Genomic DNA, 27,563 nt, shown 5'->3' with positions numbered 1-27,563 from the left:
GCTGATAGGATTAAAAAATAATCAGTTAACAGGTCACCATTTTCCTTCCTTCACTTCATAAATAACCATTGTGACTAGAACAGTGATACACTTATCAATTAAAGATAATAGCTAGAATGGAATTTTAGCAGGAGGATCAAACTGGAGTTTTCTTTGTGTTCATCAAGCAGGTTTTTTTCACCATTCATTTTGCTTTAGAATTTCTGATATCTTTCTGAAATTGTGTAGACTATTATTATTATACAAATTAGACAGCTAGTATGAAGCAGTGGGATAATTAATTGGGATTAAGAAATGACATTAGTGTCTCAAAAAACCCTTTTTTATTTGTAAATATATTTTAGGAAAAATAATTGTACAATTTTGTCATGATACAATAAAAAAAATCAAACACCACTTTAAAAACTAGAATAGGTATAAGTCAAGCATCTATCACATAACAGATAAAAGGTCCTTTATTAATGCAAAAATAGTAAATTAAAACATAATTTCATTATTTCATTATTACAAGTATATGATCTATTCATGCCAATCCATAAAGAATATTCCACTGCTCCTGTTTTGGGTAAAAGAAGGTAAAATAACAGAGCACAATCTAACTAATATAAAGCTTAATAGGCCAGCTGTACATCAATTAAAAATTAATGTAATTCATTCTGCTATTAAAACCTAACATATATGAATCTGTTTCTTTAATTTTAAATGTTTGCTTAACTTTCTGGAAACAATCCTGGAAACTTTTTTTTTAAAAAAATAGGTCCTATTGAAATTGGACCTTTCCTTTCCAAATTTATTACCTTTCCATTGCTAAAAGAAATAGAACCTATTGAAAATGAATTGAATTTATTCCTTAACAGATGGCTACTTCTTTTAATATTACCAATAAGTTTGGAACCACTAGTTAATCCTATTTCATGAAGGACAGCAGTTTCGAAGATTGGAACAAATATATTGTACTGTACAGTATATAAAGCAGTGGTTCTCAACCTGTGGGTCACGACCCTTTTGGGGGTCGAACGATCCTTTCACAGGGGTCACCAAGCCCCCTCCCTGTTGTCCAGACTACACTGGTGCAGGAGCTTCTCACTGACCTCTGGAGGGCAGGTGAGGCGACTGAAGTGCTCCCTGTCGCGCCCTGAAGTGCTCCCAGTCGCGCCAATCCAAAGGCAGGATATTGGGGGGGGGCTCCCGTCCCATCACAGCCCTCGAGTCTCATTGCCTGAGTGGGCCTCAATAGCTCACTGCTACCGCACGCTTCCAGGGGTGAACACAATGCCCTCCAACTGATCCGGGCCCCGTCGGCGCCCACCTCCTTCCCCCGTGGCAGCAACACCAGCTACTTCGCCTTGCCGCTTCCTCTCGTGCTGGGCTGAGAGGGCGGCGGGGCTGTGCAGAGCAAGCGAGGGAGCCTCCTTCCCTCTGAGCTTGGTGAGCCAGCCTCGCCCTTTTCGCTCCCCGGCAATGATTCTTCCTTTTAATGCCACTGGGGGAGAGGGATCAATCCCCACCCCCACCTTTATTGCCGCCAACTGAAGAAAACGGCAGGTGAGAGCCGCCACTTGCCTTGGGAAGCTGGTGCACTTAAGAGACAGCCAGCCTGCTCGCCCTTGTTTTATTTGGCAGCTAGAGAGGCTCGGGGCTTTCGTGGACTTCCATCCCAGGTTCTCCTCCAACCTTTGTAGGCTGGCTGGGCTGCCGAAGCCTCCCAGACTGCTCATACCCAGTCAATAATTTCCACAACAGAGGGTTGGAACTGGTCAAAAGTTCCGCACCTCCAAATCGATCCCCGATCGGACAGAGAGAGAGGGAGAAAGAGAAGGAGAGAGAGACGGAGAAAGAAAAAGAGAGGGAGAGAAAGAGAGGGAGAAAGAAAGAGGGAGAGAGAAAGAGGGAGAGAGAAAGAGAGAGAGGAAGGGAGAAGAGAGAGAGAGGGAGAGAAAGGGAAAGAGAAAGAGAGGAGAGAGAAATAGAGGGAGAGGGAGAGAGAAAGAGGGAGAGAAAAAGAGAGAGAGAGAAAAAGAGAGGGAGAGAGAAAGAAAGGGAGAGAGAAATTAAATTACATGGTTCTTAAGTGAATCTGGTTTCCCCACTAACTTTGCTAGTCAGAAGGTTGCAAAAGGCGATCACATGATCCTGGAAAATGTGCTTGTGTATGTGTGTGTGTTGTAGGGCAAGGGGAGAAGAGAAAAGGTCAGGTCTCCTTCAGAGCCATAGGTGGAGCAGCTGAAGGTATGATTCGCCACCCATGCTTCAAGACAAAATTTCATTTATTTGTAATTAGAAATAAATATTTCACAATATATAATTACATATTGTTTTTGTGATTAACCACTATGTTTTAATTATGTTCAATTTGTAACAATGAAAATACACCCTGCATATCAGATATTTACATTACAATTCATAACAGTAGCAAAATTACAGTTAATGAAGTAGCAACGAAAATAATTTTATGGTTGGGGGTCACCACATGAGGAACTGTATTAAAGGGTCGTGGCATTAGGAAGGTTGAGAACCACTGATATAAAGTTTTCTTAATTCTTGTGTTTTGGACTATTTAGTTTTTATGATTCTTCAAGAGGTGTTCATTTGATTTCATTTTTGTGGAATGCTTACCAGTACCCTTAAGAAAATATGAAAATCTTTTCCCATTATTAAACTGAAGTACTTTCGCTCCATGCGTGAGGTGGCATAAAACAATGCTGGCATACCATTTGCTCCCATCACTGCCATTTCCTGCCCTTCCAAGACATTGCCAAACAATTTTGTAATGGTTTCTGAGTGTACATTTGTCAGAGGGAAACTTACCTCAATACATCATAATTTGAATGAGAAAGCATACATAAATCAGGGCACTGCAGCAAAAGGAACAGGATTTCAGGTCGGCCTGTTTTCTCTAAACTGGTTTGTCTACCCTCTCTCCTACATTTCTAGGTATCTCCCTGGTTTTAAAAATATGAAATAAAAAAATGTATGGAGGATGCCAGAGAGAAGGCAAGCAGGTCCTATGATTGTGCAACCCACAGAGCAGAGTTTTTAAGTTTTGCTGGAGCCCTAGAATTTTGTGAGTACTTGCTAAGTCCCATTATAGATTAAGGGCAAAAAAGGTCCCTTGAAAGAAGCCATTTTTCTGTTTCTGGAGCTTTCCTCTTGATCAGCTTCCTTCTTGACCAGAATTTTTTTTTAACTAATAGGTTGTGTCTTTTAAATATTTGAATCCTGCTATAACCCGAGTGAATGAAACTAACTGGTTGCTGAGCTACTAGGTTTCTTATTTCCACTTATGAATAGAAAACAAAACTAGTGTTTGAAAATAATAAAGAAATTGCAAATAAGCAGACAAGCAAATTAACGCCTAGTTCAATCTCACTCATTATTCTCTGGATACTACAATTAGAAAAAGTAGGATTGCAGCAAACTAAAATAAAGTTCCATTTCAGAATATGCTTAAAACATATTAAGGGGGAAAAACATGTCCTCTTGTCTTCTGCTTATGAAATAGTGGGGTCTGCTCTCCTTGTTTCTTCTTAGGAAGCCTGGAGAGAAGTTGATATCCAGAAAAGAAGGATGTTGATGGGCATGAAAGAAGTGGAGGAAGTCAAGTGCTAATGGTGAGAACAATCAGCCAAGGCAGAAATTGGCTAACAACCAGCGGGAAGAAAAGTTGGCTAACAATCAATGGGATGAGAGTGCACCAACACTTCTCAACATACCCGAAGCATACCTCTGATCTACAATAGTTCAACTAGCCACACTTCCCTGATTCTCATTTTTTATTTTATTCAAAACATTAAAATAAAAACTCTAGAAAAAGAAAAAAATTGAAAAACAAAACAAAGCTAAATAAGACTACACTGAAAAAAGTGCATAAAAATAAAAAAATAAAAGACATACTTAAATTGTCTCTCCTAGTTGAGTACTGATATATTTCAAAAATAATAACTCCTCCACCTTTGCAAAGGAGACACACAATTTATAAATTTCTACATCACTGTTTACCCAATACACTTAGCTTGACATCTTTCTACTATATTAAAATAGTTAACAGGTAAAGCCAACAGCTAAATTAAACTTCAAAACCTTCTGTTAACAATCCATTTATTGTATTTCACTTGCAGAAAGTCAACAATGGCTTCACCACAATCATTGTCTCTGATCTGTCCAGGGTCAAATATCCTCTATTGATTTTTAATAATAAGGCTTTTTCTTAAGATATTAATTGGGATGCATTGTAACAGTTGGATTTTATTCCCCAAAGTCAGAAGTCTCTGTTGTGTGTATCTCTACAACATTTGTTGTACAAAACAGTCACCTGTAAATTGTAACATCTCTTTTCCAATTGGGTATAATAAATCTGTTCCCTAATTATCCTCAAAAAGTCAAGTTCATCACTGATCAATTCTATCAATTTTGTGTCTTTAGAATCCTTACTTTTCTTGGAGCCCTCTAACTAACTTGCATTTTCCAAGTCCACCTCATCTTTCAGGTATGCCAGCAGCAAATTACATTTTAATCCATCTAATTGTAAATCTTGTTTTAGCACTGTTATTTGCATCTGGTTAACAACTTCTAAAAACATTGTTACTTTATCAAGCTTTTTATCTAAATTTTCAAGTTCTTTCTGCCCAGGTTATCCAATAAACTTTGTCTTGATAAATTGCATGCATTTTTGACTATTTTGATATAGTCTAAAATACTTAGTAGTTTAACTTTCACAGCTGAAACCTTTACAGCTAGTCATAAACAGCTCCTTTCAAAGATAGGAAAAGCATCGTAACAGATTAGTCTCAAAAACCATCGTGAAGAGCTTTCAGCAAGAGAGATTTCTGTCAGAAATTAAAAAAAATAAGACCAGATTTTTTTTTAAAAAAAATACAGAATTCCTGTAGTGAAAGTTTGATACTAATGTAAATCGAATCTTTTTTTCCCATTATCCAAAATTGCTGAGTCTTCCATGTGGAAAAGAAGTGATTTACCATAGCTAATAAAACAATAAAAAGAACATAAATAAAACCTTTAAGATTCAGTAGGGGGCTAAATTAGATTAACATTCAATCAATCAACATTTGAAAGTAAACATCAAAAGGTAAAAATATCAAAATGTGCTGTTAAAACCCAGGCGTTCTTAAAACAGCAGATAGCTGGAAAGGAAAAGATGGAGACTCTACCCTCTGACTCCTCCCACTGAGAATTGCTACCTTCTAGTTCCTCTTCTAGGGAAGGTTCATAGTCATCCAATGGCCATCTTGACTCATTCCTATTAGTTCCAGTTCAAAGTGTGCTGTCAAAGAACCAGCTTTGGCAAAGAAACCAATTGTCCATCAGCAGGAAAAAAAGCCCCTGCTGGGTCAGGACACCCTCTTGGGGAGATACCAGCTGGCCACAGTTCCAAGATAATGTGTAATAAAGCATTATAAATTTTATACACATTGAAGCTATGATGGAAGAGTGTCAACTTAAAAAGGAAAATACAACTTTTATTCCAATGTACCTAAGTCTCACTTGGCTCCTGGGCATAGAGTAATGGCAATTTCACAATGGTATTGTCAGGATATGGTTGTATTGTGGTTAAGGGTGAGCGGGACCAGGGTTTAAAATTAAGAAGATCCCTTAATCATTTTCATTAATAATATTTTGTATTGCTTTATCCTGTCAATTCTAGAAGAATGATGTTGCTTGGTCATGAGTAGTTTTGCTGGGGAAACCCAAACCAGAGACTTATTTTACAAAAGTGGAGGAGATAGGCTGCAAGAATTTCCACCAACTTAGTAGTTCCAGTTGAAAACAACAACAACAACTGCTCCTCCCGAACATGACTTTGTTATAAACATTGCAGAAAAATCTGTTTGAAGATTCAACTCTAATTTATAGTGCAGGGTTTGGACACAGTCTCTCAGTTGCCTTTTCCCCCTACATCCATTGAAAGTTTAAGCATCAAGTAGCAGCCAACTGTACTCTTTCATAGGTCTCAATTGTACATTTACAAGTGTTGTCTGCTCTTGATCTCCAGAGAGACACATCAGTTATAGAGCAGTGATTATTCTGGAATATATATTGTTGCCCTATTTAACAAAGCGCCATTACATTTTTACCATTCAACATACGATACAATTTCAAAATGTAAAATCACAAATTGAATCAAAATTCCTGCCATGTTTTAAACAAATGAACTACTTTTCATTCTCTCCACAGTTGCTATCAAAATATTGCCAAAGGAGGAATCCTCACAACTGTAGGAGATGTTTCACATTTGACATTTCTGCAAGCATGTCTGTACAACATTGTAATAATATTACTTTTGCTTATCATTCTGCAAAAAACCCCACTAGATTTTGAGCTTCAACTGACTATGCAGTGCATTTGCCCACAGAGTTTGCACTATCACTACCTGGAATAAATCTGAAAGATTAATTAAAAACAAGCTTATTTCCTCCCATGTATGAGTGCCAATAGCACAGACAGGTAGCGTCTCTAATTAATCAATGCTTCATAAATTATGTTACATTGCAGATAATCTACTAGAGCTGTATGTTTTGAACAAAACATTTCTTGGAGGTTGCTTTGTAAGGCCACATATCTCTGTTTCTATGAAAGAAAATCTGTGCATCTATAGCAGTGTTCCTCAACCTTGACAATTTTAAGGCATGTGGACTTGCTGGCTGTGGAATTCTGGGTGTTGAAGTCCACATGCCTTAAAATTGTCAAGGTTGAGAAACACTGATCTATAGGGACAGTTTGGTGTAGTAGTAGTTAAGGCATCAGGCTAGAAATCGGGAGACTGAGAGCTATAACCCAGTCACTGCCTCTCAACCCTCAGAGGAAAGCAATGGCAAACCACTTCTGAAAAACTTTGCCAAGTAAACTGAGAGACTTGTCCAGGACAATGCTGAGAATTTGTCGGGATTGAACAGAGGGAAAAAAATAGCACAATATGTACAGAATAAGTTCTGATTATGGAACTGGTGGTCAAAGTGTTGAAGCATCATAAAGCGCCTCAGTGAGAATTGTGGTCTTTCTTTTCCTGATGAGCAGAATCTCTTCATCTTTGCAGAATTAAGTGCCTTGCTGAGATGATGACAAATTCCTTTGCCTGTTTTGCTCATATTTTTTCAATCCACCTTAATTTATTGCAGTATCCATATAAGGAGAGTCTTTTGAACATTTCCTATCTTCTTCATTCTAAGATAGTTATAGAGAATATATAAAGAGGATGGCAAGGGGTTTGTCAGAGTTCATCTATATTTTTAGCAAGTTTCCCAGCTTTTGCCAAATGCTGTAACATAGTGAAAAAATTAGACTCCCCAGTAGGAGGAAACTTGGCTACAAAACAGAAGTACCTTGGCCGTAAAAGCATTTAGCTTTTTTTGATATTTTGTTTCTATGTGAATGTAGGAATGAACAATAAATCCTTGTTATTATAACTCAGGCTGGCAATAGGAGGATACAAATAAGAGCAATACTTATTATTGGGATTTTTCAAGAAACAATAGAAAAAGTGACCCTTATTTATGTTTACTCTGAATTATGTCTCACCAGAATGAGTAGATTTTACCTTCCCAAAAATATGTTTAGGATTTTAGTTCTAGAATCAAGAAGACCAATGGATCCATGAATGAGTCAGAATTACTTGTGAGACTTTAGTATCATAAAAACATGAATATACATAGAATTTACATAGAATTTAGGTTACTTCTCATTCTTTTTTGCACAGAAAAGCACAGTCTATGATCATATTTGAAACACTTAATAACAATGAAAATACAGTAAACCTGTAAAGGCACCTATAAATACAAATGTTACATTATATTTAATAAAAGACAGAAGAGGGGGTCATATTATTCATCAAAGCATCAGAGAGCAGGACAAGAAACAATGGTTGAAAACTGATCAAAGAGAGAAGCAACCTGGAATTAAGGAGAAACTTCCTGATAGTGAGGACAATTAACTAGTGGAATAGGTTGCTCCCAAAAATTGTGGGTGCTCCCTCACTGGAGATTTTAAAGAAAAGGCTAGACCACAGGTCAACAACCTGCGGCTCCGGAGCCGCATGCGGCTCTTTGAGCCGTCCCGTGTGGCTCCCAACCTCCTCTGCCATTTGCAGAAAGACAGAGACAGAGAGAGGCACTTGCGCTTCCCTGCTTCTGTCTCTGTCTCTGTGTGTGTGTGTGTGTGTGTGTGTGTGTGTATGTATGTGTGTATGTGCGTAAAAGAGAGTGGACTCACTGTGTTCTCCGACAAACTGAAAATCTTTTTGAGCGTGCCTCCTCCCTTTGCTGCATCTCTGCAGGAAGCAGGAAGGGCAGGAGAGAGCTAGCTAGCCCAGCTATGCTAACTCAGGAATTCTGGGAATTGAAGTCCATGAGTCATAAAAAAGCCAAGGTTGCCTACCTCTGAGCTTGTTGGAGAACAGCTTGAAGGCAACTTGCCAGGTGAGCAGAAGATCGGAGAGAGGGAGGGGGGGAGAAAGAGAGAGAGAGGGAAGAAGAGAGAGAGAGAGGAGAGAGAGAGAGAAAGAGAGTGGGGGAAGAGGACTGTCACACCAAGGGCAGAAAGAAAGAGAGGGAGAGAGAGGGAGGGAGAGACAGAGAGACCCTTTTGATATCTAAAATGAAGATAACACTGCATATATCTTTTTTTACCTTTATGATATGATATGATATGATATGTATGTATGTATGTATGTATGTATGTATGTATGTATGTTTGTTTTCTGAGGTTTTCATGGGTGTTTGTATGTAGGTCTTTGGTTATTTGGGTTTTCTCCCGCGTAAAACTGGAAGTGTCTTGGTGACGTTTCGACGAAGTCCCATTCGTCATCTTCAGGCTGGTGTTTTCAGCTTCGTGTTTCGAGGAGCAATGTGTGGTCTTAGCTGTTTCTTCCTTTTAACTGCCAGTGGGGGTATGAACTGATTGGGTGGGAGCTTGGCTGTGTTCTGATTGGGTGGAGGTGTGTTCTGATTGATTAGGGGCTTGGCTGTGCTCTGATTGGCTGGGAGGGTTGGCTGTGCTCTGATTGGCTGGGGGAGTGTTCTGTTTGGGTGGGGGCTTTGTTGTGCTCAGGTTAGTCTGAGTTGCAGGGGAGTTTAAGTTGGTGGGCTGCCTTGCTATTTTTTGGCTTCGCGTTCATGGTCGTGCCTCATCTTCATGGTGGGTGTCAGTTTGCTTCATGTATGGATTGGAGGGGTTTAAAGTGGCTAATGATGCAGCTGTGGTCTGGCTTCTGGTTTGTGGTCGTGCCTAATCATCGGTGTGGCTTTGGGTTTGCTTTTTGCGTGGATGTGTGGTGGTGACATCCTGTGTGGTTTTTGTGAGTGTGGGTCTGGTGTCATTTTTTGTGTTAGGGAATCGTTTGTCAATAAGGGTGGGTTTCCAAATGGCTGGTAGGCGGGAGGTATCATCTTGTTTTTTCATGCTGTGTGGGCGTTTTTCTATCTCGATGGCTTCTCTGATTATTCTGTTATTAAAATGTTCAGTTTTGGCGACAGTTCTGGTATTTTTAAAGTCAATTTCATGTCCTGTGGCTTTAAGGTGTTGGACCAGGGAAGATGTTGGTTCCTCTTTTTTGACTGAGTTCCTGTTCTAGGAGCACGAAGCTGAAAACACCAACCTGAAGATGACGAATGAGACTTCGTCAAAACGTCACCAAGACCCTTCCAATTTGACACGGGAGAAAACCTGAATAACCAAAATCCTACATACAAACACCTGTGAAAACCTCAGAAAACATATGTATGTATGTATGTATGTATGTATGTATGTATGTATGTATGTATATAAAAGGTAAAAAGGGTATATGCAGGGTCATCTTTCTTTTAGATATCAAAAGGGTTTTGCTGCTCCCAGTGTTTTGTTTTTGGTGGGAAACGGGTCCAAGTGGCTCTTTGAGTGTTTTGGATTGCCTACCCCTGGGCTAGACAGTCACTTGTCTGAGATTGTATAGGTTCTCCTGCTTGAGCAGGGGGCTGGACTAGAAGATTTCCAAGGACCCTTCCAATTCTATTCTATTCTATTCTATTCTATTTCTAATTTGAATAAGATAGTTATATAAGCAATAAAGGTTCTGTACTAAGACCGAAGTTTATAACGAAAAATAATGTCAGAATCTGGCAATAAAATACCCAAGCCTATTCTACCCTTGTCCTGTCCAAGTTGTTTGTCTTCCATTATTTCCATATCAAAATAAACCAACACTAAAATCACGAAGAGTTTAATTTCATTCATTGCAAAGAATCTGCCAGGACACATGCTGCTTCCAGAGCCAAAAGGCATTAGAAAATATTTCAGCTTCTTTCCCTGTTTGAAGAAGGTTGTTTTCTTCTTGCTGTTCTCCACATAGCGGTCAAATTTATATGTCTGGAAGAAAAATGAAAATAGTGATTATAAAGATACTACATGGCCCTAAGAAGTAGGAAAAACATCTTTTTGTTGTTGTTTATAATACTTCTGGAAGGCAAGTAAGGCCACACTTGTGTCTTAAACCTTAAAATGTGGTCCTCTTGTCTCAGACCAGGCCCTACAGCTCTGAAACTTATTTTACGAACAGATTTCCTATGCTTTACACTTTCCTTTTGGGTTTTATTTAAAACAAATTGAATGACTATTCATCTGCTTACTGATTTTGAATTCCATATGTACATATTATGCAGGTGATGACACACAAGCATGAATATTATATATTAAGACAAAATACAAGAAACATAATAAAAGAAGCACTATGTATTTTGGGTTTGGCATTTGGTCCTACTAACTAAAATAAGGGGAGGTAAAATTACTCACTTCCCTCAGGTTAGTATGACTTCTTTTCTACACTTTTGTTGTCCTTATTCAGGATTGTACACCACCTCTCTTTTTCTAAATCTGAGCAATATATTTCTTAAGCACCTTATCATTTTCCTCTGCTCCATTTCCTAGTTTCAGTTTCAATTCCCTGCTTGTTAAATTTGATATAACCCACAGAAGCCAGGCCATGCTGAAGGTACTGCTCATGACATGACCTTGGTATTTTGGGGAGAATGTGCAAAAGCAAAAGAAACATGACAAGCCAAAATATGCTCTGTAGAAATGATAACAATGAGAATCATGCTAACTACTACTACTACAAACCACAACAATAATTCCTTAAATTATTAAGAATTATTCCAGAACCAGAAATTCCTTGCTGGAAAGCCTTTTAAATTGTGAAGGCAAGTCTAAATGCATTAACATGCACTACTGAGGCAACCTTGCAATATGTTCATACAGAAAATCTGGGATGATTGGAATCAAAACTAGAAGGGCACACTGTCCTTGTTTATAGTTTTAGTAATTGATAAAGGGCCCATCTGTTTAAAGTATGTTGCAACCAGGAAATCATTAAAGAATACAGACTAGGGACTTCAGAGTGAATGCATTAAAGCACAACTTACAGATGGTCCTTCATACACACTTATGTGCACTCTCACCTCATCCCTAGTGAAAGCCCATCTTTTAAATTCTGTTCACTAGCAGATTCAACTGTGATTCAGCCAGGAAGCCATGTTATGCAAATAAGAGAGCCAAGAATTTGGCTTTCATCTTTTCGTGGGCTGAAGGAGGAGGCAATTGGGGAGATTTGTTTTAGACTATGTGAAGCCTGAATCAGGCTTTCTTTCCACTGTAGTTTTTGTAGGTTTTCTATCTCAAATTGTCAGAAACAGGTACTATCATTTTTCCCCCCAACACTAATTGGAAGCAATTCCTTGCTTAGTAAACATTCATGTCTACGTTAAGTGGAACTGCTGACATTGCTGAGCTGGGGCTGCCCTTGAAAATGATAAAAAACATAAGTTAGGAAACCAGGACTACATTCTGCACAGCCAGTGAAAACTGTAGTATTGATGTTTCTGAAAGGTTTGTACTCGCTGCTCATCTAAATTCAAGAGTTATTAAATTCAGCTTTTATCATTGTAATAGGTCCTAAAGCTTTTTAGGATTCAGGTCCTCATTACCTTCAGACATGTGATCCAGATGGCCAGGAGTCCCTCCCCCCAAGAAATCACAGGACTCCTTGTGGGGAGGAACACAGGACTTGGCTTTGGAATAGCAAAGGTGGCCCCTTCCCCATTTTTTCAGAAAGAATCAAGGCTGCTTTTACAGTGGGTGTTCAGTATAAAAGGCGCAATATACAGTAGTTGTAAGTAATTAAGTAAGGGAGGAAATATTATGTAGTTGAGGACCACATGATTAATTTTATTTTGTTGATCTTAACTTTCAATATTTTATTAATGGTTGTTTAAGTTTTTACTTTAAACATCTTACTACTACCTGGAGCAATAGTGGTGTCTCCTCTTTAAAGAATTGAGATACACTTTTGTGTCTACAGCAAGTAATTCCTTCACTGTTCCATTGCAACTATGAAATTTCCCAGTCTGCAGAAACAGACTGACACCAATTATGGTATTACATGATACCAGCTCAAAATCTTTTGTTTTTTCAAATAGATTTTGTATGTTCCATTGTATTTTTCACCTTCTTTGTTGTCCTTATGAGGAATTGGTTTTGTTACATGAATTGGATTGTTCCAAGTCACACTGGATTCTTTGATATTTGAGCAGGTGCTTACAAAGTATGGATAAGACTACAAGTTATAAAAGCTAAATTCAACTTTTGAACTTGGCTGCACACCAAATATTGAAGGGGCCAAAATAACTTAGCTTGTAATTGAAGTTGTTACAATGATATATCCCACGTATTTAATAAATTTTGCCTTCTATTGAAAGTTACATCCAGGTGAGGTAGTAACACCTACCCATCACTCGGTCTCAGATATAGATATCCTGTTAACCGAGTTTATCTTTTGAATTCTTTCTTTTAGTACATCAGTCTTCTAAGGTTAGGCAGATGACTGAACAGGTCTTCTACTCAAATTGTGATATTTAGATAAATAGGTCTCTATTTAGATAAATAGGTCTCTATTTAGATAAATAGGTCTCTATTTAGACCTATCCAACTTGCTAACTTGACTTTAAAGTACTAGATATAAGCCATATTCTCACCTGTTTCAATGGTATTAAAGACACTTTTAATATTTTTAGCTATATTTTTATCAGATCTTGATTTTATGTTGTTACTTTAATAACTGTTGCTACATTTGTTGACTCTTATAAGTTGCCTTGAGAAATTCATAATTGAAATGTGGGCTATAAAGCTTATAAATTTTACTCCCACCCCACCCCCGTGCACACATTAAAGCTAAGAACAGATATAGTGAGTAAGACCATTTGGTACAAGTAAGAGTATACAAGTCACAGAGAGTTGAATCACATGAACATTTACATGCTTTCTGCCCAACAAACAATACAATTACAAGCAAATATCTAAAATCCTAAAGAGAATACCACAGTTTGCAAAGTAGTACTACTGGAATCCTACACTGGATAAACTGTTTTGACCTGGGCCAATTTGCCATCTTATTAATTTATCTATTTATATTTTTTTTAAAAAAATCCTACCTTTACTGTTTTTATAAATAACTCAAGGTGGTGAACATACCTAATAATACTCTTTCCTGCTGCTATTTTCTACAAAAATCTGATGCGGCGAGTTAGGCTAATAGAGAGTGACTGGGCCAAAATCACCCAGCCATCTTGTATTTTGACCATGGTTAAGTAGCAAGCAGAAAACCTTACATCAAAAATAGCCAGATCAAAAAAGCTAAATTTATTTCACATAATGTTATATTCAAAGTACATTAAATTAATGAAATGGATGCAATTACTGTACACTCCATGTACTTAATATTTAAAATAAAAATTGGTAGTAATTTTTAAAGGATTCTAGGAGCTAAAGCCATAGATTGCAGAGGCCTAGGTAATTCTAGAACAGTGATGGCGAACCTTTTAGAGATCGAGTGCCCAAAAACAGGCCCCGCCCCCACCCTGCCCACTCTGCCTTCACTTCACCCCCATCCTGCCCCATCCTTCTCCCTGCCCCCTACCCAGCCTGCCTGCAAGGCCACCCACCGCCTCCACAGCCTGCCACAGATCGCTCAGGCGGCCCAGCAGCGCCATGGCAGCCATGCCCTCTGCCTGTGCCCTGCAGAATCAACTGTGCACGACAGGGCATGAGAGTGGAGTCCTGTCCCCGCTGCCTGGCTGCCGTTCTTGGCTACGCTATTCCGTGTGGGCCGCGCTCGGGGGTGACTCTCCTCTAGGGGGCTGCTGGTAAGGTGGAGGCCACAGGGGGAGGTGGGGGAAGGGCAATGGCACACGTGCCCACAGAGAGGGCTCTGAGTGCCGCCTCTGGCATGCATGCCATAGGTTCGCCACCACTGTTCTAGAACATGTGGTTTAACTTTTAAACATTCTGATTTTTAAAGCATAATCTATTCTAATAATTTTTAATCTGATTCATGCATGTTTATGTACAGTATGCTTAATGGTTTTAGCATTATAGATACTTTTACTGATGGAAAATGTCAACTCTATAAATACCTGTAAATATAGAAATGTTTTATACTAAGAATAGAAAACAGCATATTTTATTTTTAGCATCATTTTCTCAATGATTTTTCTCTTACAATGGACTGACTCCAGAATGAGCCATTTTTGGCTGGAAATGTCTGTCCTATCTGAAAGTGATTTTTGATTCAGCATAACTTTTCTGCTGGCAGAATGAAAAAGGTAGTAATTTTCATCAATTGTCACATTCATATATAGGGAGATATAGATATATATTGAAATTGCATTATATTCAATGTATAATGCATATTATGTGTGTGTGTGTGTATTCATTATGTAGGCATTATACATTCAATATAATGTAATTTCAATATCTATCTATCTATCTATCTATCTATCTATCTATCTATCTATCTATCTATCTATCTATCTATCTATCTATCTATCTATCTATCTATCTATCTATTAATATCATGGTCAGCAAGGCATCCTGACCAGAATGTAAAGTTCTGATAGGACTAGATGGAAGCAGGTGCTTCTTCAAATAACCTAATTCCAAAATAATTAAGCTCATAAATATCAAGGACCATATCTTGAAAAATGTCAGAAGCTTATTGTCAGCCAGTGAAACCACCCTTATGTCACCTCAGTCAGGGTAGTGCTGGTGATTTGGGAAGAACAAGGTAATTTGGACATTTCTTAAGACTTTTCCTCTGTTCAAGTGAAAATATACTTAATGACCCATTCTTAAAAGATGCTCCCATCAGTGGAAACCTCCCCTCCTGCATGTTCAGATAGCTCTTCCCTCCTAGCCTTCATAAAATCTGGGAAGATTCTCTTTCACCAAGCTTTGGGGGGTAAAGCAACTATGGTTGTTCCTCTGATGAGTAATCATTTTTAATTGTTTTTGGAATGGTGGATCCCTACCGTATATGGTTGTTTTATAATATATAATAAAACAAATTATATTATATTATATTATATCATATTATATTATATTATATTATAATTATATTAAATAATACAATACAATATTATATTACATACCTTTAATTTTAACCATTGAGATTTATTTTAACCCAAATTATGGATTTGGGGAGTTGAATATTTCTCAGAATCACTTTGTTAGAGAGGCTTATATGGTCTATAAACCATGACTTCAACATATCATGCTATCTGTGGACTCCTTGGAATTCAGTAAAAAGTAGAATTTTTGTAAAGCCTTGTGACTTGCATTTCTGTCTCTTTAGCATCCCCAAGCCAGCCGCAAAATATCTCAGTAAAAACTGAGGGAACAGCCCTCCAATTTGCATTCAGGTGATGAACTTCTGGAGCTGCATTAAGCTGAACTAGACAGGATTAATTTGCAATCTTTGATATTCATTAACTTTAGCCTCAGAAAAGGGAAAATACATGGAAATGACGCAATTACCCTCAAAGCTTCACTGCAGAGCAACAGCTTTACAATCCTGAGTTCACAACGCCATACTAATTGACCACGAAAAGACCAATCCCGATAAAGAGAGGTGAAAAACCATACGTCTTAAGAAGACATTGCTATTATAGGGGCTTTAGAGAATCAATGATGCTTTGGGGCCACTTAACTAAATAGCCCACATTATTTGCTCTTTAAGCCAGCTTCCATTATCCTGCCTTCTTTGGGCTTCCAATGATCCACTTCCAAACAAAGCCCACATTTAGCCTCAAGTTTATGGTAGTCAGTGAACAATTGTCAGTTCTTCTCAAAGAGGTCAGTCTCATTGCCATTATTTTTCCCTTTAGGCCTTGAATCTTTTGACCTGCAGCAGGCACCTTGAAAAGAACTGAAAGTAGGAAGATTTGTGCCACAGTTTTTTCCCCTATTCTCTTAAAAAAATGATCTGTATTATAAAGAACTTGGTAACAGAAATATCCCTGGGATCATATGTGTAATAGCAGTCAATTGTTACCTGAGGATCTTCATAGATTTCAGGGTCCATGTGCAGAACTGGAGGAAAAATTGCCATCAAATCTCCTTTTCTCAAGCAGACTTCATGATTCTCTTCAAGCTTGAGAATAAAATTTTCTTTGACTTTACGGATATTCATTGACGAGGAACACATTCGCAAACTCTCATTTATAGCACTTTCTGTGTTTAAATGAAGAGAAAAACAGAACAAAACAACATTTCAAACCATTATAAATACTGAAGATGACTGGAACTTACGAATTCCTATAACAGCCACTGAATTAGTTTATTAGATGTAACTAGAAAAAAAAGGTGGTGAGGAAAAATAGGCAGTGAAGTGGGAAGAGAGACCTAAAAATGGGATACTAATACATTCCTATAGGGCTAATGGAGTATTTGCTGTTTGGAATGTTTAACTATAATTATTAACTGATAGTATTTGATATATTTAGTTAAGCTCAAAACAATGTAGTGTATTTTGGGTAGAAAACCATTATTTGTACATCTCACTGAAATCCCACCACCAAAGAGAGGAATATTTTTATGCATTTATATACACTGCAAGGGTTGCAATACCAATTTCAACATTCAGAGCTGTCCTCCAAATAACTATACAGTGAACTGTGAAGTTAGGATGCTGGGAATTAAGGAACCTTTAGCAATATCATCATCACATCATAATTTCTACTGTTGGCTGAGCAAATTCAAATTATGTGTGGCACTTTGACAAGTTAATGGGGGGAAAACCCATATCCCGTATAATGCTTTGACACAAATCCCAAACCTTTTCCAGACGCCCACCATAACTTGGAAAGCTTGGAAAGGCAAATGTCCTTGCCATCCCAGTAGCCTTCACCTTTTGCTCCTAGCATGACAGATTTTATGGCTAATTTCCGGCAATTTATCCTGGCAGTTTGAGGAGAAATTCCTTTGGGAATAATATGCATAATTTGCATAAATCATTCTGATAGCATGCATACCAGCATGTACCTCCTGTCTGGGGCTGCATCTCTCACTTAGTAATCAAAACTGACTATTTCTCCACCACCATGGCTGGGTCCTGTAGGAGACAGTATGACTCCTTTAAGCTATCAGTGTGAAAACAAGCCTTAGCAATGCAAAACCAGAGCCACCCATAGAATATAAGATCAAGCATAGATGGTTGCTTAAATGCATTTTGGAATATCCACATTTAAATCCTCTCTTTTGCCAGATCTGCTTTGGTGATTCTCTAGAACCTAAAGGTTAATTTACAAGGAAGTGTAGCAACCTTAGCATAGAAGCACAGAAGCAAAAGACAGTAACAATTTTTTTTACAAAAATTAAAAACAATGCATGGCAAATAAAGCTGATTTGGATGCTTTTCTGCAAGAGTTTTTTTTTTTCCTTAAGCATGTATTTGTCTAAAGAAATGAGGCTGCGGTCAGTTCTGTGTGGCCAACACCGTGATTCAATGTGACGTACAGTGAGGCTGTGCATATTTTTTTGGGACTGCCTTCGTTACTATAATCAGGGAGAATCAAGTCGGCTTGTTGATGACGAAGCCGAAAAAAAACCTCTGATTCCAGAATATGGCCTCTATTGTGGATAGCCACAAGGCACAATAGATGTCAAATGACTGCATTCTGGCAAGAGAAAACTTCCCCCAATGCAAAAGAAAGATCCAGGCTCCATTTCTTGGCTTTATGCAGCCTAGGAATAATGAAGCTAATTAGACTGCAGTAGGCTGCAGAATGGAAATGGTAACTGACATATGTAGGGCCACTGTGCACCAAAGCAACCAAATCCTGTTGGGGGCCAGTGAGGGGAAGAGAGTAAAGCACAGAACACACAACAATGATAAGCGAAATCATCAGCAAGTGTTGCTGCTGCTGAAATAGCAGGTTTCCACTTGAGTAGCACAAGCCACACAGTCATATCAGATTGGTTGACATTTTGAAAGGAAGCATGGCAGTCTGTTGACCAATGTGGTATCCCAAATGACAATCGGGCAAACTTCTCCTATAGATAAGTTAATCACAGTAATGGAGCTCAGAACATGGCTTAGTGGTCAGCTCATAAATGACAAATCTATTTTACCTTCTAGTACCAGCTACGTGGGGGAAAAGGAGCTGTGGCTCTCGCTCGGAGCGATTTTGCTGATAATCCTTAGATGACAAAGGTAATGAGTCACATTATGATCAGCAAAGGAGGAGGGAAGCTTGTGTGGGTTGTGGCAGCCGACCATGAAAATAAACAAACAAAAAATGACACTCTTTCCCAGTCCTCCTCCCCTCCCCACTCCCCAACAATTCTTATATGCTGGATTTAGACACTGAATGACAACTAGATGATAAAACAGCAGCCTGTACAGTACTTGTGGTTGTCATACTTCAGTAGGCATAAGCCAGCACTCCTGTAAGACCAGCTGGATAGCCTGGGAGGCCTCCCATTTTGCACCATGAGGTACCGTAAATGATCCAGCTCTGGAGAACAACATCTGTTTCTGTGCTAGTGCTGAACAAACAAGGCAATTTAAAGCAAAGCAAGAGATAACCAAGCAGCAAATGAACATGACCCTCATGTTTTCCCACTTCCTACACACATGAGATGCAGAAACTTCAACACATGAAGAGAGATTGTCAGAAAAGTTGACATATTTTCTAAGGAGGGAAGGAGAGAAAGGGTGGGAGGAAGAGGGGGCCTTCAGACTTCCCAGAGTATTATTTTTAGAGTCTTCCCACTCTCCTTTTCTCTTATATTCTCTGCTTCCAATTCATCCACAATCTTTTTTTAAAAGTCGAAGCCATTTCAATATACTTATAAATATTCAGTTTTTAAACCTAATTTGCTATACTTAGTTCACATGCCTTCAAGCATTTGTCTTCCAATTTCCACTGAATAAATGCGTACTAATGAGAAATGGAACAAGCTGCTGAGGCAAAGCTGGGCGACTTGCGCCTGGCCCGCCACCAGCTTGTGATAGGCAGGCAAATTGAGTTAAAATGAAAAGTCTTGTCAGCTGAAATACAACACGGAGCCAAACAGCAAGCTGTCAATCATCCATCCAAAACAAGGGACTGCAGGTAATAAAAGGTCATTGTGAATCATTAGTACATTTGGCTTTGGTAAGCAAGTTAATTTTAATTAAACATGATCTTGATCTGTTACTGTTTAATAAAAAACTTGCTGCAAATAATGGTTTTTTAATTTTATATTAAGCATTTAGCAGGTAATAGGAAACCTGTAAATGTCAAGGGTATAGGAAAGAAAAATAGTTGTTCAATATGCAACTATTTGGGATACATCTACTCTTTTCAGAGCACTTTGATTATGGAAAGAATTTTTCCATAAAGAATTATGAAACACAACAAACCTGTAATTTGCATAACGACTGAACAGAACTGAATTAATCACAGGATACAAAAATAAGATATCTACTTTCTCCCACTTCATTCAGTCTTAAAACAGTGATATTCAAGATAGTTTGTATCCTAGCACTGTTTAATTTTAGTTTTTCTATCTGCTAGTGAATAATGTCCCATACAATGTTCTCTTTAGTGTAAATTACTGATATTCAGGACAGCTTAGCCATTCAAAATAAGATCTTATCTTGGGCATGATCTTCACCATGCAGGCAAAAAAAAAAAAAAAAAAAGAGAGAGAGAGAGAGAGAGAGAGAGAGAGAGAGAGAGAGAGAGAGAGAGAGAGAGAGAGAGAGAGAGAGAGAGAGAGAGAGAGAGTGTCTCCCAATGCCTCCTTCTGTGTCAGAGACAGAAAATCTGGGTCCTTTTGGAAAAAAAAAAAAAAAGCAGAAGTCCAGCACAAAAAAAGCCAGACGTTTTATGACCAGATAGTGTAAGGAAAGAAAGTTAAAAGTCTCTTGATTATAGTTGGCATTTCAAGGAAGGAGGGTTTTCTAGATAACAAATTGTCATAGAGGTAACAACTGTTCCAGGGGTCATTGACTAAAAAGGAAAGGAAAATGTTAGTTAACACAGTGCTCTGTTTAATTTCTTTTTCTCGATTTTTATGATCACTTTATTGCATCTGGAACTTATTATCTTTACACAAGCCCAGTCCTTGTATGTTTTATGCAGACTGGCATATCTTTATATTTCAGCTGCTTCTCCATTATTGGAATGGATCACTTTGGAATCTTGTCAGAGCTTGTCACTGTCCTATATATTTCTCTATTAGACATTTTCAGATGCTGTCTGATTTTGAATACCTCTATAATTGTATTTCCTTTGTTAATAAAGAATCATATGAGTAATTAAAATTAAAAAGGAACTTCTACAATTCCTTTTCCTATTTCCTATTTCCCCCCTTTTCTTTCTGCCAAAGAGAAAAGGGGCTGATTTCCCTAGATTCAAGACTCAATGCTGCAGAGACAGGAAGCGGCTCGAGAGTTTATTTTCTTCCTAAGGTAGGAGGAAGATTTAGGATGTAAACACTCAATGTGTACGCTATGTGTGTGCATTATGTGTATCAATGAATGTGCCTACTATATTTAAGATTACTGGAGGAGGGATGGATAGAAGAAAGAATCTGTGCATATATGGAGATCTATGATAGATAGTCTGTATGATGTCTGTGTGAATGTATGCACATGTATATTCTTTACCCAGCAGGTGATGCTTCTTTCAACTTAGTCCAACTTAGTTAAGAAGGGTAAATGATATTTCATTGATATGTAAGGCTATCAGATATATGAGCAGGCAAAAAGAGGACATGGATAATTGGAAAGGGGGACAAATGGGGGAGGTGAAAAGGAAAACACTAACTGTTTTTCTTGGCATCTGAGATCAGTCATTCAGATTTTGGTCATCTCACATCTGGACTACTACAATGTGCTCTACATGGGGCTATCCTTGAAGAATATTCAGAAACCTCAGCTGGCACAAAGTGCAGAGGTGTGGGCAGTTCTTGGGTACTAGGGTGACCCATGAGCTGTACTGGTTGTTGGTTTGCTTCCAGGTGCAATTCAAGTTACTAGTTATTATTTTTAAAGCCCTGCATGGCATGGGTCCAGTTACCTGAGGAACCATATCACTCTAATGGGACTGGCCTGCCCCAGAGGAGGCATGCTGCAGACCCCATCAGTCAAGGAATTCCAGATAGTGAAGTCCAGAAGAAGACCCTTTCTGTGTCACTCCTGCTCTTGGAACATTTTATCCCTGAGGTGAGATTGACTCCCATCCTTTTGACCTTCCATAAAGACCTGAAGACCTGGCTCTACCAGATGGCTTGGCGCTCCAAAGGATGTGGCATCACACCGGAGGTGGTTAATGAATTAAGAGGCAATCCCATCTGACACACACACACACACACACACACATCTGCTCCCTCTCCATCTTTTAACTATAATTTTTATCTTTGATTGTAGCTCCATATTTATCATTTTAGAAATATTTACTTCATGGTTTTAATGCTTTTAATACTGTAAGCTGTGTAGAGTCACTTCAACAAGATGGCTGTTGAAAGAAAGAAAGAAAGAAAGAAAGAAAGAAAGAAAGGAAGGAAGGAAGGAAGGAAGGAAGGAAGGAAGGAAGGAAGGAAGGAAAAAAAGAGAGAGAAAGAAATATTATTTGACAATTATTTGACTTTAAGGCTTTGCTGTATGTCTGGTAACCTTTAAAATATGTAATTAATTTAGAACAAAATATATTGTCTAAAATTATTGACACAAATCCTTACAAAAGTGAAATACATTCACATCTCACAATTGGAGTTCTTTCACTATATGAGATTTCTAATGATACAATAATTTATTTAAACAAGAAGCATCAGATAAGAGGATATACAAGGTTTCAATTTCAGTCCTTGAAATAGAAGAGTTGAAAAAGTAGTTGAAAATGAGCAGGTTAGAATATTTTGGGATTTCCAAATACATACTGATGAAGTCTTGGAGCATAACAACCCAGATATAATTGTAATGTGAATAATTAATGTAACATTTCCAGGGGATAACAAAATAGAAGGGAAAGAATTAGAGAAGATCACAAAGTATTTAGATCTGAAAATTCAAACTAAAAGATTATGGCAAAAGCCAGCCATTGTGGTCCCAATGGTTATTGCACACTAGGTGCTATACCAACAAATCTTGGACTGCACTCAGAAAATCTCCACATTGACAAAATTTCCATCTGTCAATTAAAAAATGACCACACTGCTTGGGTCTGCTCATATACTATGCCTATACATTACACAATCCTAGATTCATGAATTTGATGCATAGGAAGGCCACTATCAGCTAAAGAACTGGCAGCTGTGATTTCATATCATAGTGCCCAGATAATAATAATGTATCAAATGTATATGCCATCCAACTCCCAATGACTCCGGGCAGTTTATAAATGGTTAAAAATATTTAAAAACATGAAACAACAGAAGAAACATAAAACAAGGAAACAAAGATGGCAGAGAAAAATATCTGATTGGGAACAAGGAAAAGGAAGAAAGGGATCGATAATATCAATTGGGAATCCAAGTCTGACCAGCGTCTACCAGTATACTGACTTGTTACTTGTAGTATAGTAGTATTCAGAAAGTTTTGTTATTGTTAATTGCGAAGTCGTGTCCGACCCATTGCGACCCCATGGACAACATTCCTCCAGGTCTTCCTGTCGTCCACCATCTTCTGGAGTCCATTTAAGCTCACACCTACTGCTTCAGTGACTCCATCCAGCCATCTCATTCTCTGTCATCCCCTTCTTCTATTGCCCTCAATCTTTCCCAGCATTAGGCCCTTCTCCAGTGAGTCCTTCCTTCTCATTAGGTGGCCAAAGTATTTGAGTTTCAACTTCAGGATCTGGCCTTCTAAAGAGCAGTCGGGGTTGATCTCTTCTAGGACTGACCGGTTTGAACGCCTTGCAGTCCAAGGGACTCGCAGGAGTCTTCTCCAGCACCATAGTTCAAAGGCCTCAATTCTTTGGCGCTCAGCCTTTCTTATGGTCCAACTTTCACAGCCATACATTGCAACTGGGAAAACCATGGCCTGGACTATACGCACTTTTGTTGGCAGGGTGATGTCTCTGCTTTTTAGTATGCTGTCTAGATTTGCCATAGCTTTCCTCCACAGGAGCAAGCGTCTTTTAATTTCTTGGCTGCAGTCCCCATCTGAGGTGATCTTGGAGCCCAGAAAAATAAAATCTGTCACTACCTCCATTTCTTCCCCATCTATTTGCCAGGAATTGAGAGGGCCGGATGCCATGATTTTGGTTTTCTTAATGTTGAGTTTCAAGCCAACTTTTGCACTCTCCTTCTTCACCCGCATCAAGAGGCTCTTTAGTTCCTCTTCACTTTCTGCCATTAGAGTGGTATCATCTGCATATCTTAGGTTGTTGATATTTGTCCCGGCAATCTTAATTCCAACTTTTGATTCATCTAGCCCTGCCTTTCTCATGATGTGCTCTGCATATAAGTTAAATAGGCAGGGCGACAGTATACAGCCTTGCCGGACTCCTTTTCCAATTTTGAACCAATCAGTGGTTCCGTGTCCAGTTCTCACTGTTGCTTCTTGACCTGCATATAGGTTTCTCAAGAGACAAATGAGATGGTCTGGTACTCCCATCTCTTTAAGAACTTGCCACAATTTGTTGTGATCCACACAATCAAAGGCTTTTGCATAGTCAATGAAGCAGAAGTAGATGTTTTTCTGGAACTCCCTAGCTTTCTCCATGATCCAGCGTATGTTGGCAATTTGATCTCTAGTTCCTCTGCCTCTTCAAAATCCTGCCTGTACTTCTGGTAGTTCTCGATCCACATACTGCTGGAGTCTAGCTTGTAGGATTTTAAGCATAACTTTACTAGCATGTGAAATGAGTGCAATGGTGCGATAGTTTGAACATTCTTTGGCATTGCCTTTCTTTGGAATTGGAATGTAAACTGACCTTTTCCAATCCTGTGGCCACTGTTGAGTTTTCCAAATTTGCTGGCAAATTGAGTGTAGCACTTTTACTGCATCGTCTTTTAAGATTTTGAATAGCTCAGCTGGAATACTGTCACCTCCACTAGCTTTGTTGTTGCTCAGATTTTCTAAGGCCCATTTCACTTCACATTCTAGGATGTCTGGTTCGAGGTCAGTGACCATCTCATTGTGGTTATCTGGGACATTAAGCTCATTCTTGTATAGTTCTTCTGTGTAGTTTTGCCATCTCTTCTTAATCTCTTCTGCCTCTGTTAGGTCTCTGCCATTTTGGTCCTTTATCATGCCCATCTTTGCATGAAACGTTCCCTTCATATCTCCAATTTTCTTGAAGAGATCTCTGGTCCTCCCTATTCTGTTGTTTTCTTCTATTTCTTTGCACTTTTCATTTAAGAAGGTATTCTTATCTCTTCTAGCTATTCTCTGGAATTCTGTATTCAATTGGGTGTATCTTTCTCTTTCTCCTTTGCCTTTCGCTTCCCTTCTTTCCTCAGCTATTTGCAAAGCTTCCTCAGACAGCCATTTTGCTTTCTTGCATTTCTTTTTCTTTGGGATGGTTTTAGTTGCTACCTCTTGTACAATGTTGCGAACTTCCATCCATAGTTCTTCAGGCACTCTGTCTATCAGATCTAATTCCTTAAATCTATTTGTCACCTCTACTGTATATTCATCAGGAATATGATTTAATTCATACCTGAGTGGCCTAGTGCTTTTCCCTACTTTTTTCAATTTAAGCCTAAATTTTGCAACGAGAAGCTCATGATCTGAGCCACAGTCAGCTCCTGGTCTTGTTTTTACTGACTGTATAGAGCTTCTCCATCTTTGGCTGCAGAGCACATAGTCAATCTGATTTCTATGTTGACCGTCTGGTGATGTCCATGTGTAGAGCCGTCTCTTGGGTTGTTGGAAAAGAGTGTTTGTTATGACCATCGTATTCTCTTGACAAAATTCTATTAGCCTGTGCCCTGCTTCATTTTGTACTCCAAGGCCAAACTTGCCTGTTATTCCGGTTATCTTTTGGCTTCCTACCTTAGCATTCCAATCCCCCATGATGATAAGGACATCATTTTTTGGTGTTAATTCTATAAGGTGCTGTAGGGCTTCATAGAACCGGTCAATTTCATCCTCTTCAGCACCAGTGGTTGGGGCATAGATTTGGACTATTGTGATATTGAATGGTTTGCCTTGGATTCGAATTGAGATCATTCTGTCATTTTGGGGATTGTATCCCAGTATTGCTTTTCCTATTCTTTTATTGACTATGAAGGCTACTCCATTTCTTCTGAGGGATTCTTGCCCACAGTAGTATACCTGATGGTCATCTGAGTTAAATTCACCCATTCCTGTCCATTTTAGTTCGCTGATTCCTAAGATGTCGATGTTCATTCTTGTCATCTCTTTTTTGACTACGTCTAGCTTGCCTTGATTCATGGATCTTACATTCCAGGTTCCTATGGAGAAAAAATCTTTACAGCATCGGACTTTCCTTTCACCACCAGATATATCCACAGCTGAGCGTCCTTTCGGCTTTGGCCCAGTCGCTTCATTCTTTCTGGCGCTACTAGTACTAGCCCTCTGCTCTTCCCCAGTAGCATATTGGACACCTTCCGACCTGAGGGGCTCATCTTCCAGCGTCATATCTTTTTGCCTTTTAGTACTGTCCATGGGGTTTTCATGGCAAAGATACTGGAGTGGTTTGCCATTTCCTTCTCCAGTGGATCACATTTTGTCTGAACTCTCTGCTATGATCTGTCCGTCTTGGGTGGCCCTGCACGGCATAGCTTATAGCTTCATTGAATTACGCAAGCCCCTTTGCCACAACAAGGCAGTAATCCATAAAGGGGATTCAGAAAGTTAAAGAATCCCAATTCCCATTGTAACTTAGATTCACTTCTTACTGTGGATTCCTTATCTATGATTTTTTTGTGTGTGGTCTGAGTTTATATAGAATGATTTCTGCTATTGGTAAATCACATTGAATAATATTATCTGCCAAGATAGCATTGTCCATCTTTTCTAAAGCAAATATTAATTTCTCCTGTGGACTATGCTATAAATCATATTAGGGGTGTCTTTACTCTTGTAGAAATTATAAAGTTGGCCACTGTTACCCAGCCAAATACATAAAAGGCAAACTACTATAATAGAAATAAAAGTATTTTTTCTCTCAAAACTACAAACAAGCTAAAAATATCCAGAATCTAGTCTTTCTCTATCATATTGCATCCTCAGCATATAAAATAGTCACCATATCTTTCCAAACTCCTTTTATTCTTTTCTTTCACACCAAAATATCTCTGAATAAAGGCTTTTTTCCTCATTTTTTCATTTGTAATGCCTCCTTAATCTCACCTTTATTCTAACTCTTTATTCAGTCCAACCATAGCTTGCTTCTCTTCATATTCCCATCCTGTTTGGTTACTTCTTCGCATTCCATTAAAATCAAATAATTTCCAACAGTCATTTCTGGGGACAGCACAGTTCTCTAAGTGTGGCCTATTTCTTTGCTTGACTTTGCTTCCTATTTAAACCCACTCACTACATACATGCATACATACATACATACATAGTTATAATATACCCTGAGTCCACTAGGAGGCATTTACATACATGTGATATTCACAAAATCAAGTTGCCTGCCCTGCATTTGTTTCCCTTGTTAGGTCAAAAAGAATGTTTATATACTTTAAATAGTCTTTGAATGCCACATTGGTGGACAGATTCCAAAAGCGATTGGAATAAGCAAGTCAAGAATAAGCAAGTTAAAGCTGTCCTATTTTATTGTGCCTTTAGCCTGACCTGACTATTAAGGCAAGTCACAAATTTTGGTACATAAATAAATCTCAATTAATGATGAGACTAGTAGAAATGCATGGGGTAGTATAAAACTTCTGATATACCATTATATGTTCTAGCTATCCCTCCTCCCAACTTCCCAAGTTTTTCTTTATACAGAAGAGGTTTAAGTGCGTCTTTCATGAAGAAGTTGGTATGTGTAACATAATACCCATAAGAGTGCTTATTTTTCATGTAATCAGAATATTTGACCATATGTATGATGATACTTAGACCAAATATATTTATAATAGTTTTTAAAAGTTTGTGAACTCTCAACTTCTCAATATGTATAAATATATCCTAAAACTAGATCAAGTGATTCAAAAACAATATGCCTGTTCATTTATTTACTGAGGAAAATTATCCAAAACTACATAAGGAAAACAGGTATTATTTTAAGTCATATTTATAAGAAAAATGGGTTGACAAACTTTCAAACACCATTGAAAAC

At 38.3% G+C, this 27,563-nt stretch overlaps 1 protein-coding gene across 1 annotated transcript in view; it reads right to left on the bottom strand.

Moving 5' to 3' along the window:
- Window positions 1-9,720: 9,720 nt before the first annotated feature.
- LOC120304680 (cytochrome P450 7B1) overlaps window positions 9,721-27,563 on the bottom strand; it is a 105,805-nt gene continuing 87,962 nt past the window's right edge. The window contains exons 5-6 of the mRNA XM_039335545.1: window positions 16,367-16,545; window positions 9,721-10,353 (exon numbers count right to left, since the gene is read on the bottom strand). Coding sequence (XP_039191479.1) covers window positions 10,066-10,353; window positions 16,367-16,545 — 467 coding nt within the window. The 3' untranslated portion in view covers window positions 9,721-10,065. The remainder of the gene's footprint in view (window positions 10,354-16,366; window positions 16,546-27,563) is intronic.

Source organism: Crotalus tigris, unplaced genomic scaffold (assembly GCF_016545835.1).
Source record: "Crotalus tigris isolate CLP2741 ecotype Arizona unplaced genomic scaffold, ASM1654583v1 scf7180000017546.9332058, whole genome shotgun sequence".
Lineage (NCBI taxonomy): Eukaryota > Metazoa > Chordata > Lepidosauria > Squamata > Viperidae > Crotalus > Crotalus tigris.
The sequence above is the reverse complement of the archived record's forward strand: the minus strand, read 5'-3'. Positions and strand labels throughout refer to the sequence as shown.